The sequence below is a fragment of the Heptranchias perlo genome, chromosome 6 (assembly GCF_035084215.1).
Source record: "Heptranchias perlo isolate sHepPer1 chromosome 6, sHepPer1.hap1, whole genome shotgun sequence".
NCBI classification, from domain to species: domain Eukaryota; kingdom Metazoa; phylum Chordata; class Chondrichthyes; order Hexanchiformes; family Hexanchidae; genus Heptranchias; species Heptranchias perlo.
This window is the reverse complement of record NC_090330.1, coordinates 44,513,147-44,525,801: the sequence shown is the minus strand read 5'-3', so window position 1 is coordinate 44,525,801 and position 12,655 is coordinate 44,513,147. Positions and strand designations below refer to the sequence as shown.

The window sequence follows — 12,655 nt, the reverse complement described above, 5'->3', positions numbered from 1 at the left end:
TAAACTAATAGGAGGGTAGATTTTCAACTTGCCACCCGGACTTAAAACTGGCATTGTGGACAAATTGTCCATTTCAGCAACCATCTAATTTCCATTGACTTCAGTAGCCTTTTTTAAGCAGTGTTTTACCTCTCAAACTTCATTTTATTTACTTATTCCAATGGCAAGTGATTGGTAGTCGTGTGATGTAATGTAACAAATGGCATGTAGTGTGATTTGCTGCCTGACAACTGGAATTTTGCATTAAAAGTCTCAAAAGCAGTTAAAATATAGAACTGAGTGACAACAAATCATTTTCCATGACAAACCACTGACCCTACTCATTGCCAGTATTGTGTGTGTGGAACTAGGTTTGAAAAAATTGAAGACAAACTACTTTTACAAAATCACAATAATATTATTCTCCAAAATTTTTAGAGACTTCAAGTAATTGAGGCAGCACAGTGGCAGATGCTGATTTACTGCAATGATTTCCACAACTGCTACCATTTGGTGCCACAGCTTTCCTCCATTGGGGGACATTTCTGAGAGGTTAGAAGGACCGTATGGGAGCCTTTTGATATTGATAAGAGGGTTAGTAAACATATATACTTGGCTAACATTCAAAATGATGACCAACTGAAACCACTTAAATTTACAGACCATTGGCTTCTATAACTGACCAAATGATTGTTAAAGTGCCATTGGACGTTTTTCTAATTAAGGGTGTTACATAAATGTATGTTGTTGTTGTTTAAGCACTTTAGATCTAACATTACACATTTAATCTACACCCAATGTCTTTTATTTACTAATATTAATAGCAATATTTCTGTCAATTACAGTTGGAATTCAAGAACTGGAAACTAGAGACTAGAATTCATAACTACCTTAATGTTAACAGGAATAAAAAGTCCATCTTTTGATTAAATATGCTAAGTTGATATTGCAGAGATTGAATTTTGTTAGTTGAAGTATGTGTGTGTAATGTTGTCCCTATTGTAAATTCACCTTCAATCGTAGGGAAGTATCAGAATTCATTGCTGTATATAATGCTTTTATAATTGACAATAAGAACAGTCGCATTCACAATAGAACTGGATATAATAGCATTCACAATGTGTCTCTTTAGAGAGTCCACAAATTCACATGGGGTGGTTAATGAAGGAGATTCAAACATCTCCCTGCTAATTGCAGGATCAGATAGTTTTGTTTATTAAGATGTATTGTGGCTATCTTGTGTAAAATGTGCCATATTTGTGCCAAATACATCTAAATATCATGGAATTCTGAGGACTTCAATCATTAATGTTATTAAAAGCAAAATATAGCGGATGCTGGAAATCGGGAATAAAAACAGAAAATGCTGGAAAATACTCAGCAAGTCAGGCAGCATCTGTGGCGAAAGAAACAGAGTTAACGTTTCAGGTCGATGACCCTTCACCAGAACTGGAAGAAGTTGAAGATTAAACAGTTTTTAAGCAAGTACAGAGCCAGGAAAGGGGGGGAGGAGCAGAACTTCTTCAAGGTGGGCATTCCTAGAAGAGAGGTGGCAGTGAATTAAACACTAAATCAAAAGCAAAATAATGCAGATACAGCTTTTGGAGCAGAACTTCTTCAAAGTTCATTAATTTTATTACATATTCTTGATTTTGAAATAACAGGATGTATGTCATTACTAGTGAGATATAATGGGTTGTAACTTAATAGGGATGAGTACCTAAATGTACTCTCCCTGTATTTATTACCTATGCAAACCTATTTAGGAATATCCATAGGCTGAGAGAATATGCAAATACTTTAGAATGCTTCATTATGGAAGAAACAAGACAGCTGTTACTAAAAGGAATTGTCTGGCAACGTGTCCTGCAAGACAATTTACTGGGTGTGGGTAATAATTTGATCAATGATACTACACCACTACATCATGCCTTCCAGTGGCAAATTAAGAAATAGGAACGCATTGCAAATAAAACAGAAGATGCTGGAAACTCAGCAGGTCAGGCAGCAACTGTCGAGAAAATACGTATCAGCTAATGTTTCAGGTATTAACTCACCCTCAGAGCTGAAAGATATTACAGATGAATAGCATTTAAGAAGGGGAAGGGGGAAACAAAGCATACAATGAAACAGAGGAAAAGACAGAATGTCCTGTAAGGTGAGGATTAGGAAATGGTTAAAGGGCAGAAGTGATAAGCGCACGAAACAAAAAGAGGCATAATGAGAGAAATCAAAGACATATGTGAGACACTGAAGGGAGAATTTTAAATGCGGGATGGGAAGCCGTTGGGTGCTGCAGTGGTAGGCCCGGTCCATTTTAATAGTTAGCTGCCTGCCCAAAACGGGCATTCACAGGCAGCTCGCCAGCTTTGGGCCTATGAAGATTGAGCAGCCCAGAGGTCACCGTGCTGGCAGTTAGTTAAGTCACGGAGGTGGGTGGGGGTGGTGGAGGGGGTTGCAGCAGAGATTTGCACATGGGAAGGAAGGAGCCTGGGTAGCAACGGCCCAAACCTTCTCCGTGGGGCGCAGAGGAGTGCTGAGTGGGTTGCCCCGGGATCAATATTAGCACCACCAGTGTTCCTAATTTACAATAAAAATTTAAATTCAGTCACTCAATGCAACATTGGTAACATTTTCTGACATAACCAAACTAAGAGGGCCAGCCAATGACTAACCTTTTTGGATCAGCATCTAGAAAAGAAAAAGATACCAATCCCTGCAGTTGTAATGCAGTTGGGGTTTTCACGCAAAATAAGTGAACGGTGGGATTATTCTTTTTTCCATTTGATGCTGATATTGGGTGCAGGAAAATATTCCACTCCCCAGAGATGACATCTCATAAATTGACAAGCAGGAATTTCACCAAAGAAAAAGTTATTCAACTATTAAAAATGGAATTTTGTGAAAATCATAGGTAAGCATGACACGTCGAGTGATATGCTTTATAGAAACAGTGACCACAGCATTATAGGATGCGGTCCCACCTGGACCTGTCATAAAGTGATGTTGTCATTGTCTTGAAGGAAAGCCTGGAGAACGTTGAGGAAATAGAGCTGGTGCCAGGCAATTTTCAGCATTTAGAGAGAAATCAGATGAACGTTGCAGGTAGGCCTTACTCCGCTTTTCAAATAATGCAACTGTTCTCAGTGGGTCCCAGCAATCAATATAGTTACAAATTAACATGGTAAAAGTTTAAAAGTCCGGTCCGGGAATGCCTCGATTTTAAAATTCTCATTCTTGTTTTCAAATCCATCCATGGCCTCGCCCCTCCCTATCTCTGTAACCTCCTCCAGCACTACAACCCCCTGAAATCTCTGCGCTCCTCCAATTCTTGCCACTTGCACATCCCTGATTTTAATCGCTCCACCATTGGCAGCTGTGCCTTCAGCTGCCTAGGCCTTAAGCTCTGGAATTTCTTCTCTATGCCTCTCTATCTCTCTCTCCTCCTTTAAGACACTCCTTAAAATCTACCTCTTTGACCAAGCTTTTGGTCACTTGTCCTAATACCTCCTTATGTGGCTCGGTGTCAAATTTTGTTTGATAACGCTCCTATGAAGCACTTAGGAATGTTTTACTACATTAAAGATGCTATATAAATGCAAGTTCTTGTTGTTGTTGTGGTAGCTGCTTAGAAATGACAAAATAAATTGGACAAAACTTGCAAATGGGCAGAACAATAGTGGATGAAATTTAATTTGGACAAGTGTAAAGTACTGCGCAAAAGAAGGGTGATAAAATATCTAAGGGTGAAGTTGGAAGAGACCTAGGAATCTTAGTAGCCTCGTTGCTCAACATATCCAAATAATGCACAGTCATTTAAGAAACAATTGGATGACATAATGAAGGGATTGTAGGGTCAATTTTTAATAGATGAGCTAAAATGGGCTGAATTCCCTTCCTCATACATAATGGTAAATTATGAAGCTGGGTTGAAAATTAACTTTGTAATAGAAAGAAGGCAATAATATATGGACAGGGCTCCAGATTAGCAGAGTTCTGATTGAATCTGTTCTGGATCCTTTACTTTTCATAAGTGATATGGAGGAAGCTTTGACAAATTAGGGAGATTTCTGCATTTTATGTTGCATGATTTCACATAGATAGGGTAAATCAGATGTTTTAAAAAACTGTACTTCTAAGGAAATACCATTATTTCTGTGATGATGAGCAATGCATGTAGCTGGTCAAAACTATCTACTTATTTAAAGAGAAACATCTATCCTGGAGAGGTCTTCTATGTGTCTACGCTTTCATTCAGAAATTAATCAAACAAGTATTAACATGGAACAGACAAGTTTAATGTCTCCAATTGCTGAACCATTAAGGGAAATGTTTGAAGAAACCGGTAGTATCCAGACATTAACATCTCACCTAGGAAGGCGTGCGATCTGCTGTACTCCCAGTTTGATTGTTGATTTCAAAGAAATGTTTGTAGCATGAAAGAATTCCCACAGCACAAGTCACAGCTCAGGTTGTGCAGTTTCAGCTCTGGCTGGCAATCTGAACTCTGTGAATGCATTGGAAATTCATATCATTGCGTTGTGAAGGTCTTTGAAAGAAGGTTTCATCCAAGTCCTGTTACTAATGAAACCGTATAAGAAATATATTCAATCCTTTTTGGGTGGATTTTATTTTTGTTGTTTCTGAAAATCCCTGAAATGTCTCATTGCTTCTATGTATTATTCAAACAGTAAATAAATCCAGTAGTTTCAACCTGTACACATTGGGCTGATGGTGTGTTATTTTCTGCCTTTCAAAAGTCAGTGGAATGTGGAGAACATCCCACATAATCTCCAGTGATCATACAACAGTTGGTGGAGATTGTTAATCCTTGGCTCGCTTTCTCAGGCATGGCAGTATAAGGTGTGGCCTTGGATCATTGTCTTGGAATTTCTGCCTGTAGTTATTCACTTCCCTCGGGTAATTAAACAAATTAGGGACAGTCCATAACAGTGCAGATTGTACATGGTCTATTGGCAGAAGTAGGCTCAACGGGCCAAAAGGCCTGTTCTCGTTCCATACTTTATCTTAATCTTATCCTCCTTTGGTTACTACCTACATTGCCAGCATCTTAAAGAAACATTCACAAACTTGAGGTACGTGTGTGCTACTCGAAAGGCAAGCGACGTAACGGGATCAGCTATGAGGCACCCTACCACAGTATTATGCTACACTTTGGCATGGCGTTATAAACATTTCCTACTTATTACAGCTGTTCGCAGAGTTGCGACGTGATTTCTTCGTGAATTGCATTCTCCAGTATCCCAATACTTCTGAGACCAAAATGAAAAGGGAGAGGTCAGCAAGGCCTTTCTAAACCCTGCTGTGATATGCACATGGGAATTGTAACATGTCCCTTTCATGGTTACAAGAAGGTCGGTTATTTTTGAATCACCGCACCCGTGTGCAAAGAGGAGGGAAGCAGGATCAGATTCCTAAAACAGGGCAGAGACGAAGAGTGAGAGTGAAAGAGGGATCTTCCTGAATATCGTCCTTCGGTCAATTAGACAACGTTTAATAATATAGAATAAACCAATTGATAACTATGAAACTCAGCGTGGCTCTATTCTTCGCCGGGGTGTTTGGAGCTCTCGGAGTTCTACTCTTTCTACTGGCTTTCGGTACAGATTACTGGCTGCTGGCCACTGAAACATGTCCTTCTGTCCGAAATAGAACGGATTCAATCTCTGCAGAGGTTAGTGTCAATCTCCGTTACTTCGCAGACTTCTACAACCAGAACTAATGGAGGAGCAAAGGATAAAATCGTTCAGGCAGCAATCTATATTGTAATCTGGATTTATTGATTGCAGTGCATGAAAATTAAAACATGTAGTAGTTTCATTGATTTATATATTTATTATCTATTCACACAACCTGAAAACATTAATTGAATTTTGTTTCAGATAGCTCCAAAGCGGTTCTGGCGGAAAAAAAGTTATCAATTTAAAGCGAGTACCATGTATTCAAACTTTAAACTCCACAATATGCCGCTCAGATTCCTATAGATACTGGCAACTGTCGTCCTAAGACTTTCAGGATTTAAGGTGCAGACGTGTCGTTCAGATTTTGATATGAAATATTTACATATTGTATTCGTAACGAAATGGTGCCAGTTTACAGCAAGTCACAATTTTAACACTAGCAAATTTTTATCATTATATAAAATGCATTTATGTTAAAAATTATGGATTACATTTCTTATAGCGTGAATTGTTGTATTGGAGAAAACCAATATTAGGCAATACCAGGGTTTTAAAATAAATAAATATATTGGGAAATTAAACTCGTTTTCTGAGCTGCACCCAGTATCTAATATTCACCATAAAAGTTGCAAAAAAGCTTTCCAAAGGATCTTTATGGCTTCAGTGGAAATGTCTTCAAGTTCTTTAAAATCATGTGGTCATAGCTCTGACTCTTGGTCACATTTTATGATAGTTATAGTGAAAAATAAGTGAATGAAGCTAGGGATGCCTATCATCATCCATTCATTAAAAACAGTTTCAAGGTCTGAAGGTCTGACAATATTAGGAAAGGCATAGTTGGTGGTCTTTGGAGAGGATGTTACAGTAGATGATCGGGAGAACCCCTGAGGAAATACCTGGTGCAAGACTTTAGTTACGCCAAAGTTGAAGTATTGTGTGCAGCTTTCAGCGTGTCATTATAGGAAAAATATAAAAGCAATGGAAAAGGTGCAGCGTAGAGGCACTGTGATGTTACCAGGGATGAGGGGTTACAATTATAAAGAGGTGCTTGAGAAGCTTAACTTTCCTGTTGGTCTGGGATGGGTGTCAGATGCTCTGTCTGAAGCAGGAACTTCATTATCTTATGCAAAAGGAGGCCTGGAAAGCCAACTCTAAAGCACATTCAGGAAACCTGACATCCAGAATTGCTAGGGGAAGACCTCTTAGACACAAGGCCATTTAAATGGCAAGATTTTGAAGGTAAATGTTTTTAGGGCATTTCTGTGCCCTTGAAATTTAACGCAGAAAAATGTGAAATGATACATTTCGGTAGGAAGAACAAGGAGAGGAAATATAAACTAGAGGGCACAACTCTGAAATGGGTATATGTGCACAAATCATTGAAGGTGGTAGGGCAGGTTGAGAAAGTGGTTAAAAAAGCATATGGGATCCTGGGCTTTATAAACAGAGGCATGGAGTACAAAAGTATGGAAGTCATGATGAACCTTTATAAAACGCTGGTTCGGCCACAACTGGAGTATTGTGTCCGGTTCTGGGCACCGCACTTCAGGAAAGATGCAGAAGAGATTTACTAGAATGATACCAAGGATGAGGGATTTTAGTTATGTGGTTAGACTGGAGAAGCTGGAGTTCTTCTCCTTGGAACAAAGACAGTTGTGAGGAGATTTGATAGAGGTATTCAAAATCATGAAGGGTCTAGACAGAGTAGATAGAGATAAACTGTTCCCATTGGTGGAAGGGTCAAGGACCAGAGGACATAGATTTAAGGTGATTGGCAAAAGAACCAAAGGTGACATGAGGAAAAACTTTTTTACATAGTGAGTGGTTAGGATCTGGAATGCACTGCCCGAGGGGGTGGTGGAGGCAGATTCAATCTTGGCCTTCAAAAGGAAACTGGATAAGTACTTGAAAGGAAAAAAAAACTTGCAGGGTTACGGGGCAAGGGCGGGGGAGAGGGACTAACTGGATTGCTCTTGCATAGAGCCAGCGCGGACTCGATGGGCCTAATGGCCGCCTTCCGTGCTGTAACCTTTCTATGACATTTCTATGATCTATGATTATTGCATCATAGCTTGGATGGAAAATTTCCTCACTGGTGATGACACCTTGTATCTTTTTTTTATTCGTTGATGGGATCTGGGCGTCACTGGCAAGGCCAGCATTTACTGCCCATCCCTAATTGCCCTTGAGAAGGTAGTGATGAGCCGCCTTCTTGAACTGTTGCAGTCCGTGTGGTGAATGTTCTCCCACAGTGCTGTTAGATAGGGAGTTCCAGGATTTTGACCCAGCAACGATGAAGGAACAGCGATATATTTCCAAGTCGGGATGGTGTGTGACTTAGAGGGGAACATGCAGGTGGTGGTGTTCCCATGTGCCTGCTGCCCTTGACCTTCTAGGTGGTAGAGGTTGTGGGTTTGGGAGGTGCTGTCGAAGAAGCCTTGGCAAGTTGCTGCAGTGCATCCTGTAGACGGTACACACTGCAGCCAGGGTGCGCCGTTGGTGAAGGGAGTGAATGTTTAGGGTGGTGGATAGGGTGCCAATCAAGCGGGCTCTTTGTCCTGGATGGTGTCGAGCTTCTTGAGTGTTGTTTGAATTGCACTCATCCGGGCAAGTGGAGAGTATTCCATCACACTCCTGACTGGTGCCTTGTAGATGGTGGAAAGGTTTTGGGGAGTCAGGAGGTGAGTCAATTGCTGCAGAATACCCAGCCTCTGACCTGCTTTTGTAGCCACAGTATTTATGTGGCTGGTCCACTGTGAGACCTCCCTGCCTGGTTATACGTTCCACCACCTGCCTCACCCAAATCGTCATGGTGATGTTGTGGCCTTTATCACTAAATCACACCTTGATCTCTCCACCTACTCCTCTAGCACCTTCTCCTCCTTCGAACACCTTATCTTGTTCCAACCCTCTCACCTCTCCTTTAACATTCTCACTCTCTACTGCCCTCCAAGCCCACCTCAGGTTTCTCACTGAGATATCCTCCCTCCTTTCCTCCCTCAGCCTCTGCACTGAGTGACTCCTTTCCTCAGTGATTTCAAACTCCATCTCAATTCACTGTGCCCTCCTCTGGTTTCACTGCTCTTCTGTATTCCCTTAACCTCTTCCTTCAAATAAACTCTCGTAACCATATTCACGTCACCATCTTGACCTTGCTGTCTTGTGTGGCCTCTCTACGCCCTTCATCTCGATCAAGGTAAGACTATGTTCGACCACTTCCTTGTATTGCCCTACACCCTTCCAACCCCACTCTGTGTCCATCTCTGGAAAAAACTCTCCTCCAAGTCACTTACAACTGCAGTTTCAAACTCCCAGCTGTCTCCCTATTGTCTGTTTTGTGCTACCGTCCAAGACAAAATTCCCACCGTGATGACATAAAACAGCTGCTGATATGAAACAACTGATTACTCCTTTAAATGTTTCTGGATATATTGACCATTTTTTCAAGCATCAATTGAGTTATTTTTAAATTGTGCTACTAAGTTGATTCAAAGGGATTCGTTTCTGAGGGAAACCCCCATATGGGATGTGAATCAAAAGCCCCATGAAGCTAGATGGTCTCAGACAAAAGGAACCCATTAAAATACTTTCCAGTATACATTCGCACATTAGCAATTTAAATGTCATTCTTTCAAGTTTTGCGTGGAGCTCATTTCAAGAGAGGCATCTAGGCAAGTTTGGTTGGCAATTCTACTGGTCAGCCCATGGTCCTGAAAGAGTCAGGGAAAAAAAACAACCTAACTTCCTGTCCAAGAGAACTTTTGAAATAGAAAGGCAACAAGGACACACAATCTTTTGTTAAAGGAAAGGGGCCTACGATGAGGTGAAGAAATTAGAAATGTGGGAAAATTAATTAGAAAATCTGTTGTTTACGATAAGTAAAAACACCCACCCAGATCGGGGTAGTGTTGTATGTTTTTTATTTTGCATTCTTACGGGAATGTAAGGTGTACGGATTGAATTAAGTGACTGGTCACACCTATTGCTCTGTATGTTTCTCCTTACTGTGGAATGAAGAAGTTTATGATTCAAACCAAACTTCACCTCATCTTGTGTTAACTCGGTCCGCCTTCAGAGAGATTGAAGAAACACATGTGCAAGAGACATGAGCATCCAGTTCAAATTGCAAGGGGATGCTATTGTTACATTCCCAGGTTATGCTATGCTACAAGTAGATATAGGGCAGTGTGATCCAACTCCCATATGGGTTGAATAGGGAAAAGCTAATTCTTGAGCTTGGAGAATCAGTGACAAGGGGCTATCAATTTAAAATAATACCGTGGGAAGAAAGGTTAGAAGAAATTTCCTAATGCAGACAGTTGTTAAAGCATGGAATACTTTATCACAGGGAGTAGACAAGGCAGAAACCTACGCATCATTTAAGAAAAAAGCCGATAAACGTTGGAAACAGAGACTAGTACAGGGCTATGAGGAGAGAGCAGGGAAGTGCGATTAGGGTTGGATTGATCCAAGAGCTGACACAGATGTGATGGGCTGAATGACCTTCTCATGTGCTATAAAGTTTTATGGCTCTATGATATCCTGAGACAACTAAAAGGTCAGACAATCTACCAGACCTTCATCCTGCACCTGCTCACTTCTCTTCACCCCTCATCTCATTTGCTCCACCATCACCGGTGCCCTGTATTTCACCCAATCCTTTCTCAAACACATGATTATTTACATTTCACAAGCTTGAATCTGAGCTTTGCTTGGTGGATGTGTTGGTAGGTTTGGATGCTGCTGTGGTGACTGTTCCTGTGCAGCCTACTAGGTTCTTCTCTCTCTGTGAAAAGTCATGAATGGACATTATGAATACATAAACATTCTTGTCCTTTTTTGAGTATTTTATTGTCATTACACAAAGGCAGGGAATTTCTTCAGAGCTGCTCCGGCCCCCTAATCTCACTGGGAATGCAGCAGAGACCTGGTTTACACGCTTGCAGAGGGTTTCCACCGCACTTCCAGTGAAGTTATTGATGCAGACTGGGAACAGCTACAAAGAAATTCCAGCCAAACTATTAAGTATATGTGCACAATTAGACTGCATGGACATATTGACGTATAATATAGAATAACATAACATACTAGTTGAACTGGGCAACTGTGCTCTTCTCCAACTTCATCAGCTCCAACTTCTTCAAATGATTTCCTTCATCAAGAACATAAGAATATAAGAAATAGGAGCAGGAATAGGCCATCCGGTTCCTCGAACCTGCTCCGCCATTCAACAAGATCATGACTGATCTTCTACCTCAATGCCATTTTCCTGCACTATCCCCATATCCCTTGATGCCTTTAATATCTAGAAATCTATCGATCTCTGTTTTGAATGTACTCAATGACTGAGCCTCCACAGCCCTCTGGGGTAGAGAATTCCAAAGATTCACCACCCTCTGAGTGAAGAAATTTCTCCTCATCTCAGTCCTAAATGGCCTACCCCTTATTCTGAGACTGTGACCCCCTAGTTCTAGACTCCCCAGCCAAGGAAAACATCCTCCCTGCATCTACCCTGTCGAGCCCTGTAAGGATTTTGTATGTTTCAATGAGATCACCTCTCATTCTTCTAAACTCTAGAGAATACAGGCCTAGTCTACTCAATCTCTCCTCATACGACATCCCAGGAATCAGTCTGGTGAAGCTTCGTTGCACTCCCTCTATGATAAGTATATCCTTTCTTGGGTAAGGAGACGAAAATTGTACACAATACTGCAGGTGTGGTCTCACTAAGGCCCTATATAATTGCAGTAAGTCATCTTTACTCCTGTACTCAAATCCTCTTGTAATAAAGGCCAACATACCATTTGCATTCCTAATTGCTTGCTGCACCTGCATGTTAGCTTTCAGTGACTCATGTACAAGGACACCCAGGTGCCTTTGAACATCAACATTTCCCAATCTCTCACCATTTAAAAAATACTCTGCATTTCTGTTTTTCTTACCAAAGTGGATAACTTCACATTTTTCCACATTATATTCCATCTGCCATGTTCTCGCCCACTCACTTAGCCTGTCTATATACCCTTGAAGCCCCTTTGCATCCTCCTCACAACTCACATTCCCACCTACTTTTGTGTCATCAACAAACTTGGAAATATTACATTTGGTCCCCTCATCCAAATCATTGATATAAATTGTGAATAGCTGGGGCCCAAGCACTGATCCTTGCGGTACCCCACTAGTCACAGTCTGCCAACCTGAAAAAGACCCGTTTATTCCTACTCTCTGTTTTCTGTCTGTTAACCAATTCTCAATCCATGCCAGTATATTACCCCCAATTCCATGTACTCTAACTTTGTTGACCTACCGCCTGTGTGGGACCTTGTCGAAAGCCTTCTGAAAATCCAAGTACACCACATCCACTGGTTCCCCCTTATCTATTCTAGTAGTTACATCCTCAAAGAACTCCAATAGGTTTATCAAACATGATTTCCCTTTCATAAATCCATGTCAAGTGTTGCAATCCTTGATCTCCCACTGTATGCAATCTTGGCTTATAAAAATAACAACTGTATGGCTTAAGGCATAGTAAATTGGTACTTTGAAATTCATCCATTTTTCAGACTCAGTAACAATTAGTTAATTTCACACTCATATATGTCTGTCATGTTCCCCTCTGGCCTTTAGTGATACTTTATTAAACCTTACCTGTAACATCAAACGTGTTCATTAAACTGAATCAGTACTCACTTCCCAGTTAGTATTGTACTTGTTAACTGTACTTACAGCAGTGTAGCTGGGACTCACCCTGTTTGGCTCCTGCTCACTTGTTAAATTTATACTTTCAGATTTATAATGCTGGTAAGTTTCCATTGCTTTTTCTAGAATATAAGAGCCCTATACCTCATCACTATGCCAGGCATACACCAAGTTGTAATTTATAAATGTTGTACCCGCGATGTGGTGAGGTTTTGCTCTGTGTTCAGCTCCTGCTCACTGACTTACATTTATTATATTTGATTAATAAACTATAT

At 40.7% G+C, this 12,655-nt stretch overlaps 1 protein-coding gene across 1 annotated transcript in view; it reads left to right on the top strand.

The window, feature by feature from the left end:
- Positions 1-5,199: 5,199 nt before the first annotated feature.
- LOC137322951 (transmembrane protein 182-like) overlaps positions 5,200-12,655 on the top strand; it is a 32,390-nt gene continuing 24,934 nt past the window's right edge. Inside the window, exon 1 of the mRNA XM_067986210.1 lies at positions 5,200-5,674. Coding sequence (XP_067842311.1) covers positions 5,525-5,674 — 150 coding nt within the window. The 5' untranslated portion in view covers positions 5,200-5,524. The remainder of the gene's footprint in view (positions 5,675-12,655) is intronic.